Below are 13,077 nucleotides of genomic sequence, written 5' to 3'. Positions count from 1 at the left end.
GGAGAGCCTTGTGTAGGGAGAATGTCCACCAGGAGCACTGTCCTTGAGACTGTCAAGGAGCCACATACCAAGGGATAACCAGGTCCAGAACAACTAGCCCACTGCATCTCCTGAAGACAAGGGTTCCATAATTGGGCAAGATCTGTCCTTTGTGAACCCATATGGACTCAGCAGTCTTTGTCAAGGATTCACTAATAAGAAAGTCTTTCTAGAATTTTCTAGGGACTTCATGCCCAGTCTTGCACTGTAAGCTTTATCGGGTTTATTCTTTGCAAAACAGAATGTCTTTCTTCCTGCTCGTCTATCTCAAAGTCACCGCCAAGGCTTGCACATCTCGCCTCTGTGTTCTTCCAGTCCTGGAACGTGGCCTAGGAGCCCAGAACTCGCCCTTGACATTCCGAGGCATGTCTGTGGAGCTTGGACATCCCTCTCCGTGGTACCGGGCTCATCCCTCCTGGATCAGGCTCTGGGCAAGCACAGACTGCCGGCATCTGGATTCTGTCTCTGCTACTTACCTGCAGAGGAACACCTTGGGCAGGTTTCTTGTAAAAACAGAGTAATGGGTTTTACCCCCTGGGGTTCCTTGAGAACCAGAGCCCATTTTGTGCATTAAAGCCCTTAGAAGAGCAATGGCAAGGCCTCCCTCTGGGCAGCCTGTGCCACCCCGCTGTGCCCTTCTCCTTACTGGGGGAGATGGAGGCCAGTGGAAGGTGCCCATGTTTGCCTCTATCTGTGCCTTGCAACCTCTTTCCTGACCAGCATTATTTCTTCCTGCTATGAATACAGACTAAAACGCCCTTTGGGGCTGCTTTGGGGCTGCCTTTAATATTCACCTTCTGATCAGGACTTTCCTTTTTCCTTTGGTCCATCTTCTGGTTAAAACCTAAGCCTGGTAGAGAGTCCATGCAGCCTGCTGACATCTGGTTTCTTGTTGTTTGTTTGTTTGATGCCATGCATCCTCATGGGGATGATTCATTTTCTAAAAGCCCAGTTTCTTGATTAAAGTCTGCTAGCTGCGGTCCCATGAGGACAGTGACCACAGTGGTTGAGCTGGCCGTTGAAGGCAGGGGCCAGCGTACACATATGGTTTATTGTTCGATTTCATGTTTCCATAAAGGAATAGCTGAAGCAATTAGCTCAATAAAGAGAAAAGGTGTATTTGGCTCATGGTTCTGGAGGTTCAAGTCCAAAGTTAGGAGTCCTTTGGTTCTGGGCCTCTGATGAGGCCATCAGATGCCAGTGACAGGAAGTTGGGTTGGAGCAAACCACTCAGAGGGAGAAAGGAAGACTCTGTGGGCCCCACAATCCTTTCTGGGGCACTAAGACCTAAGGACCTCCCAAGAGGCCCCACCTCTTAAAGGCCCACCGCATCTTCTGATACCACCAGGGAGAGGACCAGGACTTTACAGACGGACCTCTGAGGGACACATATCTAAACTCTAGCAACAGCCCTGCCTCTTTCTGGCTGAGTGACCTTGGGAGAGTTGTCAAATTCTCTTGACCTTTTATGCTTCTGGGTGTGTCCAGGAGGATTAAATGAGATAGTGCCTACAAAGCTGAGAACATCAAACACACAGTAAGCCTGCAAACATGCTGGCTAGGGAGTCTCTCACTATTATTTGGCTCCAGGCCCACGTTTAACATTTTCTCCCAAATTCTGGAAGTCTGTCTTCTTAAAGATAAGACTGAATTGTAGATCTAAACTTCCTCTTCCAGGAAGACTTACCTGAAGCCCTCCCCTGCCTTCCCCCAGCCCCAGGTGTATTTTTGAGACATCACTTTGGTGACATGGGTGGGCCGCTGCCTAGATGCCCACGTCTTCTCTGCAATCCTCAGCTGTGTTTCCCTCCCCCCATGCCAGGGCCAGCCACAGAGCTGGTGGCTCGTTCCCTTCATGCTTTTTATCAAAGTCAAGACCATATAATAAATTCACCAGGGAAGAAATAGACTTATTTTCAAAAGGTCAGCCTCCCAAGTTATCAAAGAATGTAAATTAAAACAAGTTCCATTTTTCATCTCTGGAATTGGCAAAGATAAAAGGCATTGTGTACTCAATATCAGCAAAGGTGTGGTCAAGTAGGGGCGCTGTCACCCACCACCAGGGAAGGGTAGGAAAGCACTCACATGTACGTGCAAAGATGGAAATTGACTTGTTAAATCCATCATTCGACTCTAGGAATATAGGTTAAGGCAATCACTGAAGTTGCAGCAACATAGTTATGTACGAAAATATCCATCCCTGTGCTACTTTTAATATGGAAAAATGGGAAACAACCTGGATGTCCAAGGATTGGAGATTGGTTAAATAAATTATGGTCCAGAGAAATGAAAAATATGTTCATATCATGGGAACTAAGCCAGCTGTAACGTTGAGTGGAAAGAATTAAGATATAATAGCATATACTAGATTGACCATAAATATCATTTAGAACTGATGTAAAACGGAAGGCACTTTCCAAATGCTTCTGGTTACATTTGGATAATGAGACTGCAAGTCATTTTTATCTCTCTCTTTATAATTTTTCTTTTCTTTCCAAATTTTCTATGAAGACTATGGCTTTTATAAGTAGAAAAATACATGCATTCTTAAGCTGAATGATATATCTCTGTATATTTTGATATATGTATGTATGTGCATATGTTTGACTTCAAATCTAATCCTGCTTTCTTTCCATTCTGAGATATGAAACTGCAGAGCAGTCCTGCAGATGTGGAGAGGGGGAGTTCCCTAGCCCCTCTCTGATTCCCACCCCAATCACATGTATCTGTTCTCCCTCTTGAGCTCTCTTCTCCCACAGCTTCCCATCCAGAGACTAGGCCATCACAAAATCCTCAATGATGGATCCAGGATTCTTGCTCCGGGGACTCTAGTTGTCTGGTGGAGCCTATGGGCTCCCTTCTCCAACCAGCATGTGTAAAATGAAACATGGGCCCCTAGGCCTCCGTGTGTCCCTCTGCAAGTAAGGTACGCAGCTACTGCAGCTTTCTGCTCCTTTATATCTACCAGGCTTAGGAAATGATCCCCTTGACCTTCACAGTAAGTCTGCAAGGTCAACATCCTTGTTTCCACCTCCATCAGCAGAATGGAGCCCAGTGGGGTCAGCACAGATGACAAGATGAACCTCCTCTAAGACCCTGGTCCCACACAGCAGAGTGCAACCCAGAAAGGGATGCTCTTCTCCCTCTAGGGTGGCTTAGAAGACCTAGCAGAGGTCTCCCAAAGGAGAGAGGCTGCCTGAGGGTGGAGCCAGTCCAGAGGGAAACGGAACCTAGGGGAGGTCAGAAACAAAGGCAAGGCATTTGTGGGGACCTCTACCCAGCTAAGCCTGAAATGGGATCCTGACTTTCCAATTACATAAATCAGCACATTACTGTGCTCTTTTCCTTCTCTCCCCCTGCCCTCTGTTTTCTTTAGCCAGTCTGATGTAACTCTCTGCCACCAGATGTACATATTAAGTCAGGCATGGATTATACCGAATTACAGATGAGGAAACTGAGATAGACCAGAATAATCAAATGACTAGCAGGTGGAAGAGCCATGACATGAATCCCACTCTTTCTGACTTTCACCACAATTGCACAGAAACCAAGGCGAAGGCCAAGTGCCTTCCTCCTTGGACCTCTTTCCACCAAGAGGTCTCCTCATTGCTCTTGTAGGACCCCCAGCTGGGCTCCTTCCAGAACGTTCAGAGGCTCCAGACCAAGGACCAGCAACCACAGCCACTGAAGGGCACAGTTCTGCTGCACACATACCCTGTGCAGGTCCTTTTCTTAGATTTGTAGTAATCTATCTCCTTTTACTTGCATGAATGGTAAGGTGAGCCCCACAGGCACCCAGGGGGAAAGGGGTACAGGTGGCAACAGATCAAAACCCTGGTGGTCCCCTCCTCCTTCCCGCCAGTTGCAGCCCCTGCCTCTGCCACAGCCACTCGCTCACCTGTAGATCAGTACCTCATCGTCGGAGCAGTTGTACTGCAGCTGGTACATCTTCACCCGCGGCGCCGACTTGCTGACCGACCACTTGACCAGGGCCGAGGTGGTGGTCACATCGGACACCAGCACAGCCCTCTCGGGGGTGCTTTTAGAAGGCTCCCCGCCCCCGCTGCCTCCACCACCTCGGCCGGTCTTGCTGGAGCCCGTGATGTCCGAGAGGCGGGACTTGGGGGGCGCCGTGCGGCTGGTGCTGTTGCTGAGGTGTGGCAGCTGGACAATGGATACCTCCACGGTGGCCGTGGCCTCCCCCGCAGCGTTGGCGGCTATGCAGGTGAAGGCGCCGCTGTCCTGAGACGTGGTGATGAGGATGTCCAGGGTGCCGTTGTCATATACAGCGGTCCTTGAGGAATTGCCCACCAGCCGGTCATCGGGGGCTACCCAGTGGATAAGGGGACTGGGGTCCCCGATGGCCTTGCACTTGAGCGTGGCCGCCTGGCCCTCCAGGACCAGCAGCTTGTGTGTGTGCTGTGTGATGAGAGGCGGCTCACACACAAACTCCTCCTCACGCACGTGCCAGAAGTAGCGCCCCTTGAGGGCCCCCGGAGAGCCACAGGTCTCCAGGTCATCATCCCTCTGGAGCCTCCGCAGCCAAAGCAGCTCGCAATTGCAGTGCAGCGGGTTCCCTCCGAAACTAAAGGACAAGGGCGGGGCAAAGGGCGTGGCGGTCAGAGCAGAAGCCTGGGAGCGGGCAAAGATGGGATCTGGGGGCAGCTTCTGCAGCCTGTTGGAGGTGAGGTCCAGGCGGGCCAGTTTCTGCAGGTCGGCAAAGGTGCCCTCGGCGATGTGGTCCAGCAGGTTGTGGTCCAGGCTCAGCTGGTGGAGGTTGACCATGCGCCGCACGGAGTCCCAGGGCAGGCCATGCAGATTGTTGTAGGAGAGGTCCAGGTCCTCCAGCGTCAGCAGGAAGTCCTCGAAGGCGTCATCCGCGATGCCACCCAGCTGGTTGTTGTTGACGATGAGGTGCTGCAGGTTGACCAGGCCCCGGAGGGTGTCCTCTCCCAGGCTGGGCAGCCGGTTGCTGTCCAGGTGCAGGGAGCGGAGGCTCTCCAGGTCCAGGAAGGAGAAGGGCTGGATGTGGCTGATGGTGTTCCTGGACAGAGTCAGGTCCACCAGCCCCGTCATGTTGGCGAAGTCCTGGCGGCCGATGTGGATGATGAAGTTGCCACCCAGGCGCAGCTCCACTGTCCTCCGGTCGATGTCGGGGGGCACGAAGAGCAGCCCCTTGGAGGGGCACAGGGTCCCCAGTGACTCAGACAGGTTCTGGCAGACACAGTACTTGGGGCAGGCATCGACCACGGCAAACGCCATGCCAAACGCCAGCAGCCCACCAAGCAGGGTCTCCATGGTCTGGTCACTCGGCCTTGGCGCCTGAAAGGGAGGCACAGAAGGTCAAGGTCAGGAGGTGACTTCCTAATGCCCTCACAGAGCTTCCTCCCTCCCCCAACCCACTGCCTCAGGGAGAGGCAGAGGCTGCCCGTGCCCAGGCGAGCTCTCCTGCCTTCTCATTCAGTCCCACTAACTCAGGTCTTAGTTTTCTTCTTTCCTTGGTTCTTACCGTCTTCTAACATCCTATTTAATTTACTCATTTATTGTGCTTATTGATTGTTTCCTATACCCGCTGCTAGAACTCCAGCTCCATGCTCCATGAATTGCTGTATCCCAAGCATCTAGCACAGTGCCTGGAACACAGTTGGTGCTCAACAAATATGTGTTGGATGGATGGATAGATGGATAGATGAGTAGGTGGATGGGTGGATGGATGGATGGATGGATGGATGATACCATATCAACGGTTCATCCAATGGTAGTTGAGTTTGAAGGTATATTATAGCTGTCTTTTGAAGTACAGTGTTATCTGCTTAGTTGGTTTAGACTTTTTTTTAAATATTTTTTTAGTTATACATGGGCACGATATCTTTGAGAGTTGGGGGGAGTGAAGAGAGACACAGGAAGGGAGGCAAAGGAACCAACTTCTGAGCACTTCCTTCCTGTAGGGTCCTCTGTGTGGCCCCTCACGTATTTGGACTCCCTTTACAAGGCAGAGATTGCCCATGCATGCAGGCCAGGACTAACGGTGGCCACAGGGTCTCCTGGGGTCTTTATTCAAAAATCGTTTTTTGGCTTCCTGACAACCCTCCCCTGCGGTCCCCCACTCAGCGTGTCCCTCTTTCCTGCTGGGTCTTTCCTCTTTGGAACCTGCCATGGTCTACTTTACTTGATATTTCACCTACTTGTCTGGTTTATTGTTTGTCCTCCATGCTGGTGACAAAGCCCCCAGGAGACGGGGCTCTTTTTTACTCACTACTGTGTGCACCACTGGCACTTAGTAGACACTTTTGCATGAATCTACTCTCTAGGGCAGAGTGGAACAGCCATGGGCTGCAGCCTCTGTGCCTCCAAATCCTACAGTTTTCTCAGTCGTCCATGTTAGAGCAACTTTCTGTACCTTATTTGTGTGGCGCTAAAAGCAACCAATTGAGTTGGACTCTGGGAGAATCATACACACTCTTGTGCAGCGTCTCGCAGACCAGCATTTCTCAAATTGCCTTCTAGGAGTGCTAATTAGGATTCTGCAAAACTGGCTTCTGAGGCCAATAAGTTGGCCAAAGTGCTGCCTACTCCTTTGCTCTTGCAGAAGCTCTACACACATTTCACCAGTTCAGAAGAGTTGAGGGAGGCTGCGGCAGTCAGACACTGGTTAACATTTAATTCCACTTTACTCCCATTTTTTAAACCCTAAAGATATCCCCTCGTAAGCAACAGTTATTAACATCTTGAGGAAGTAGCGTTCCATAGGTCCCAATGTGAAGACCATTGCTGCCCACAAAAAACTGGCAGAGTTTTAAAAAAGGGATGTATACTGTAGTAATTTAAAACACTATTCCAATCAGAATCTTTACCATGTAGATTCGAATTCCATTATGCAGCCTGTTGAAGGGTAAATCCCCACCTGAGACCCTTCAAGGGCCAGTGATTCACCCTTCATTTCAGCAGGAGACAGTGGTACTCTAAAAACAGCCCTGTCAAGCAGATATACAATGTGAGCCAGAAATGTAACTGTAAATTTTCTAGTGGCTATATTTTTAAAAACCTAAAAAAGAAATGGGTGAGATTAATTTTGATAACATATTTTATTTCACTATATCCAAAATCCTATTTGAGTATATTGTCATAACAATTATTAATGAGGTGTTGAACATTATTTTATTTGTATGAAATCTTCAAAATCGGGTGTGTATTTTATACTTAGCACACGTGTCAAAAGCTTGTCCACCACAGATGGACTTTGGTTTCCATAACGGACAGTGATGAGAACTGTAGCTCAAAGCTGAAACTCTCCTGCCACCTGTTTGTGTAAATAAAGTTTTATTGGAACACAGCCACTCTCATTCATTTGCATATAGTCTAGGGCTTCTTTCCTGCCACAGTGGCAGAGGGGAGTAGTTGCAGCAGATAGCATGTAGCCAGCAAAGCTGAAAATACTTACTACTTGTCCTCATGTAAAATGTTTTCTGACCTCTGTTCTAGAGGATTTATTTCTTTTCATCTTCTTTATTGTGGGGACTCTGTTTGAAAGCATTTACCAAATGCCTAATTCCACCCAGTTCTGCTCTGGGCTCCCCATGGGCGGCTGCCCCCCACCCCAGCACCTATTCTCACCAAACTCTTGCCTGAGGTGGGCACACCCACCCCACCCCACATCCTGCCATGTAAGTACATCTATCCCCCCATGTGGAGAGATGGTAGCTTCCCACCTGCTACCCTGCGCTGTGGTCACATGTGTTCTGGCCTTCTGGGTCCCTGCTCAGCTGTGGCCTGATTGAGCAACTGGAGTCTTCTCCCTGTGCCTTGAGTCCTCTCAGGCTTTCCAGCTATTGGACCCCATGATGCAGAGTGGAGGAGGTGACATTCCTTTGCCTGCCATGGCTGACTGACTGTATTGAGAGGTACCCCATACTCCTTGGGGGTCAGGGACAGCCAGAACCAAGGAAGCCCCTGGCTAATATGGCAGGAGGTGACTGTGTGTGTTCTGTGGCCCCATGAGGAAGGCTGTCTTCCTCGTGAGCCCTTGTCAGTAACTGCTGTGGTGTTCTAAGTCCAAGTGACGCTGCCCGACATTGGATCATCGTGGCGTAGCTCAGAAATGATAATATTTGACAGTTGCAGTAGTGTACGCCTGTAATCCCAGCCACTTGGGAGGCTGAGGCAGGAGGATCTCAAGTTCAAAGCCAGCTTCGGCAATGGAGAGGCGCTATGCAACTCAGGGAGACCCTGTCACTAAATAAAATACAAAATAGGGCTGGGGATGTGACTCAGGGGTCGAGTGCCCCTGAGTTCAATCCCTGGTACAAAAAAAAAAAAAAAAGAAATGATAATATTTGTCAGATGCATCCGTTTGTCCCTTGGGATCCTCTTTCCTCCCCAGCTGTTCTGTGTCCTGGGCAGGTGACCCATAGGGACTACACCAGGGTCATGTGGATGTCTGCCTGCTGCATCCTGTGGCTCTGTTGCTGGCCCTCAGGAGCTGGCAGAGGAGGTGGCTGCAAGCAGGGAAGGAAGGCCACTTTGGGATGCAGCCCCTGGAGCCCGAGCTGGAGCCCAGGGCCTATTACTTCAAACAGCTCCGTCTTTGTAAATGATGCTAAACAAACCACACTTAAAAAAAAAGGAAAAAAAAAGTTTTTTGGGGGATTAACAAATGTCTAATGAATTCAAATCTGTGACATAATAGAGCCGGGTAAATATATTTTAAGTAATCAGCATGGAAGATTACTGACAGAGAAGTGACTATTGAATCTTAATTAAAATTGTATTCCGAGAACTGTCACTTAACACATTCCTCTAACAGTCAAACAAAAGGCGCTTTAAACCCCAAGAACAGAGGGAGACAATGAACTGAGTGACTCTGCAATGGTGTGAATTCGGGGTGGGAAGGGGCTGGAGGAGGCAGCCCCTGGGGTAGGTCACTCCATCAGCCCCGGTGGTGTGAGTGGTGGAGCGAAATGGGCGAGGTGGCCATTAGGAGACCAGGGCTGGGACCAGGTACAAGATCACAAAGGAATGTAGGTGGAAGGGCCAGAGGATTATTTGTGGGCAAAGCTGGGAGCTGTACTGAGATCAGAAGCCAGACTGTGGAACAGATGCTGGTATCAAATGTCAGGATTGGCTTTGTAGGAGGAGTCCAGGTGAGCTCCTCAGCTCAGAAAGGCTATGTGCTGGCACTAGCAGAGAGGGTGGGACACAAGGACAGGCAGAATCAGAGGAGCAGGAAGAGGAAGAAACTCTTTCCGGGCTCCAGCCTGCAGTGCCCCAGTCAGCTCAGGTTTGGGTGTTTATCCAGTGTAGGAACAGTATCTCCTCCCTCCCTTGATTGGATTTCTTCATGAGTCCTTGAAAAATTGCAAGGTGAGTGCTATCACCAGGACAGTGAGCAACCTGCCCCACCTTTCCTTGTGGCCCTGGGTACTGTTATCAACATTTTAACCTCTATGCAGTGAAGTTCAAAGCAGGTTGGGTTTCCCCAAACTCCCCTAGCTACCCTGGAAAGAACCACGATTCACACTGAGGATTGCCTGGCTCCACGCCATGCTCAGAGCGCAGGAGTCCCCTTTTGGAGGCTTCTCTGGGTATACCCAGGGAAACTGGCTGTTTCCACTACAGGATTGCCTAGGAATTGGTGATGCCCCAGCTGTTCCACTACAGTCTTGGAGAAAGGCCTGGAAGGAACACGGAGGTTCTCAGAAACTGCACTGGCTCAGAAAGACCTGCATGTCAGTCCCCAACGGTGATGAGTCATACACACCCCGCACACATGCACGTGCACACACAGGCATGCATGCATGCACACATGCACGCACAGAGAGAGAGAAATGTATTGGCAATGAATACAGAATTGTGAAACGAGGCTGTGTGTTTGTAGTCAAAGGCTCCAGACAGAATTTTATATTTAAAACAAAAGGAAAAAAGAATGGACAGAGAATGGAAGCAGAAAGGAGAGGTCCTGTTCCTGGGCCAGAGGACTGCAGGCCCCATCATTCCCATCCCAGTCGCTGCCTCCATTCCCTCCTGGGGCCGCCTCCCTGTCAGCATCACCTCCAAGCTGCTCCAGACGGAAGGAGCAGCATTTAGCAGATGGCTGGCTCAATGTCTGTGCCATCTCTCCACCCTGATTTCCATTTAAAAGATACCTTAGCAACCAGCCCGAGCCACCCGCCCCTCCAGCCTGTAAATCAAGCAAGATGCTTGTCTCGGGCTTCAGGTAAAAAGAATCAGCCCCTCCAGGGTGCTCCAGGCTGGGAAAGTGTGAATTAATAAGAGTGGGAGGGGCTGGGATGTGCCACCTAGAGGCAGCTGCCTGCCTGAGCTCCTCTCCTCTTCCCTCCCAGCAATCTGCTGCTCCTGCTCCGCATCACACCACTCCAGAGGAGCCTGGGGCACTGGCTCTGGGGCAAGGGGTGGGGGGATCCCGGGCCCCAGGGGTGCCCAGAGACTTGGAAAGTGACAATCTGGACCACAATTATTCTAAGAGCAACAAAAGCCAGTAGGCTTCAGAAGCTGATTTCCCACTCCCCTCCCCAGCACCACCACTTACAGGGATCCTTCTAGAACCACAAGAAGATGTGTGATGAGTGTGTGTTGGGGAAGAAAAGAGCCCGGGCCTGACAAGAGAGGCACAACCCGTGACCTCAGAAGCCCTGATTTTGATATTGGAGTCTTGGCTTCCAGAGAAAGAAAACAGACAGGGGGGAGAGAATCACCGAGAGGCCCCTGGCCCACTCCGTCACTAGCTTGTTGGAGACAAGGAGCCACACATTGAACCGTCAAACCCTTCATAAACCAGAGAAGAAGAGAAGCCTTGGTTGGCACAGACAACAGCGAAGAAAAGGGAAAACAACGTCTAAAACGTGGCAAGGGAAGAAGGCAACCATTGAGGCTGTTTAAACTTCTATTGTGCAAGATAAGCAGTTGTTAGCCTAAGTTATTAAGCACAGAACGCTTCCTCCCCATGCTCAATGACAGCATTACGCCTCTGTGTCACGGCATCCACCATGGCTTTTATTGTGTTGCAAGGTAATTATGTGTTTGCCTGCCTTCTACCCCCCATTCACCAGGGACCCCTTCTTGGCAGGGACTGAATTTTGTTCAGCTCTGAATCCCCAGTAGCAAGCCCAGTACCCGGCACTAAGTAGGCACCCGGATGTGTCTGATGAGTGAATGAATAGGTGCTCTACCAGGAATGACCATAGCCTTTGGTACTTGTCACAGCCTGTATCCTCTGACTTGCTGCAGGGGGAGGGCTTGTCCTTGTGGGCCGGCCAGGCCTGCTGGGGAATGAGTGCCCCACCCGGACAACAGTCCCCCACCAATGCTAGTAGCAGATGGGGGATGAATACCTCGATTCCCTCTCCCCTTGGCAGAGTCAACATGGAGGCATGTTCTACAGTGTCCCCTAGAGAACCCCAGTGGGACCGAGTCTCAGTTTCCCTTGAAGTCACCTGCTCCTTAATGCAGTGTCTGCTGGCCTCCTTCCCTGGCCCAGACTCATTTCCCCACTTCTCTTCCCATGTTTCCTGAAATCACCCAAATAAACCACTTACACTCAAACCCTCGTTTCAAATCCTTGTTCCACTTCTGAGGAAGCCAGCCCAAGGCAAAGTCCTTAATTATAGCTGTCATTATATAAGCTACCGACAGCCCGGGCACCGTGGCAATGTGAGATACAGGGGAATGAAAACTGTTAGGAAAACCACGCGGCTTCTTCTCAATGACCAACGGACCCAGCAAGTTATTGGAGGAGGGAGACCTCAGTTTGCACACGAATGATGGGTGGCCGCCCTTTAATGGCAACGTCTCCTGCCCAGCGTGGCCATGACCTGGTGGGAGCCCTGTGTTAGTGAGGGTCTGAGTGTGGATGGAGCATGGCCCAGGCCTGTGTGGGGGTGAGATGGTGAGGAGTTGGCATGGAGAGGGTCTGCGCTTGCCTGTGAGGAAGGTCGTGTTGGGATAGCGGGTGTGAGTGACAGCCTCTGAGGGGGTGTGTGTGTGTGACAGAGGGGCAGGGCATGAATGGGGCTGAGGGAGGGAGGGAAGGGTGTGCTCACAGGACCAGGTCTGTGTGTGTGGAGGAGGGCTGGTTTCCCAAACCACCCGGATGTACTGAGGCTGCAGGAGGAAGGAGAGGGACAGGGGTCTGTTGGTTTGGCTTTGATGGAAACAAATGCCGTTTTGCTGCCGCCTTGTCAACTTCAAATGCATTAATCTCCATGGTTGCCTGTGATCTGTCCCTGTGTTGGGGACACAGACAGCCCACGGCTGGCAGCTCTCTGTATCCGTCTCGGCCTCAGACTCGCCCTCCTCCTACCTGCCAGCCTCTACTCCAGCCTCAGGTGTGAGTCGCGGGGGCTCAGGTGACACATACAGACTTCTGCTTTGGTTCAGTTGTGACTCTCAAAGTTCTTTCTCTAAAATCCCCCCCTGCCCCGATTCCAAGTATCTTTTGGGGTTCATCACTCGAAATCTTCAGCTAGGAAATAGCTCTAGAAACCTGAGGGGACCATGACCTTCTCACCCTAGAGAGCCAGGATGGAGAATGTGGACACCCAGGGGTGTGTTTCCAGTCACTGGGGACTCTCGGGGCCTTTGTCCCTTGCCCTGGCTCTTCTCCAGCGGGTGAATCCCAGGACCCAGCCCTCGCCATCTCCACGCTTCACATCTGATCACAGATGCCCCAGACTCCCTGACTGCCCAGCACGCCGCCCTCCCAGTGCCCTCTGGCTCTGCCCCAGGACCACGTGTCCCAGTCCTCTGCAGGATGGGGCTAGCAAAGGGGCAGTGGGGTGGATAATTCAAAGCAGCAGATAATCCAAACCTCATTTCCATTTGGCCGGAGAATGTTCACTCTATGATTTACTCTCCTCATTACATTTGGCTCAAGCTAAAATTAAAATTGGCTTTTCATGTTCGAGCCCCCGAGGCTGGAGGCTAGCCCAGGCGAGATAGTGTTAAAGTCCATTGTGACTAGGGGACATGATTGTGCAGTGACATCTTGTGAGGGACATCAGATTTGAAGATCATTAGAGGGAA

General features: G+C 50.8%; 1 protein-coding gene across 1 annotated transcript in view; it reads right to left on the bottom strand.

The window, feature by feature from the left end:
* Lrfn2 (leucine rich repeat and fibronectin type III domain containing 2) overlaps window positions 1-13,077 on the bottom strand; it is a 163,714-nt gene that overhangs the window by 31,131 nt on the left and 119,506 nt on the right. The window contains exon 2 of the mRNA XM_027943485.3: window positions 3,938-5,361. Coding sequence (XP_027799286.1) covers window positions 3,938-5,337 — 1,400 coding nt within the window. The 5' untranslated portion in view covers window positions 5,338-5,361. The remainder of the gene's footprint in view (window positions 1-3,937; window positions 5,362-13,077) is intronic.

The sequence above is a fragment of the Marmota flaviventris genome, chromosome 6 (genome assembly GCF_047511675.1).
Source record: "Marmota flaviventris isolate mMarFla1 chromosome 6, mMarFla1.hap1, whole genome shotgun sequence".
In the NCBI taxonomy this organism is placed as follows: Eukaryota; Metazoa; Chordata; class Mammalia; order Rodentia; family Sciuridae; genus Marmota; species Marmota flaviventris.
Note: the sequence above shows the minus strand (reverse complement) of the source record. Positions and strands in the feature narration are given on the sequence as shown.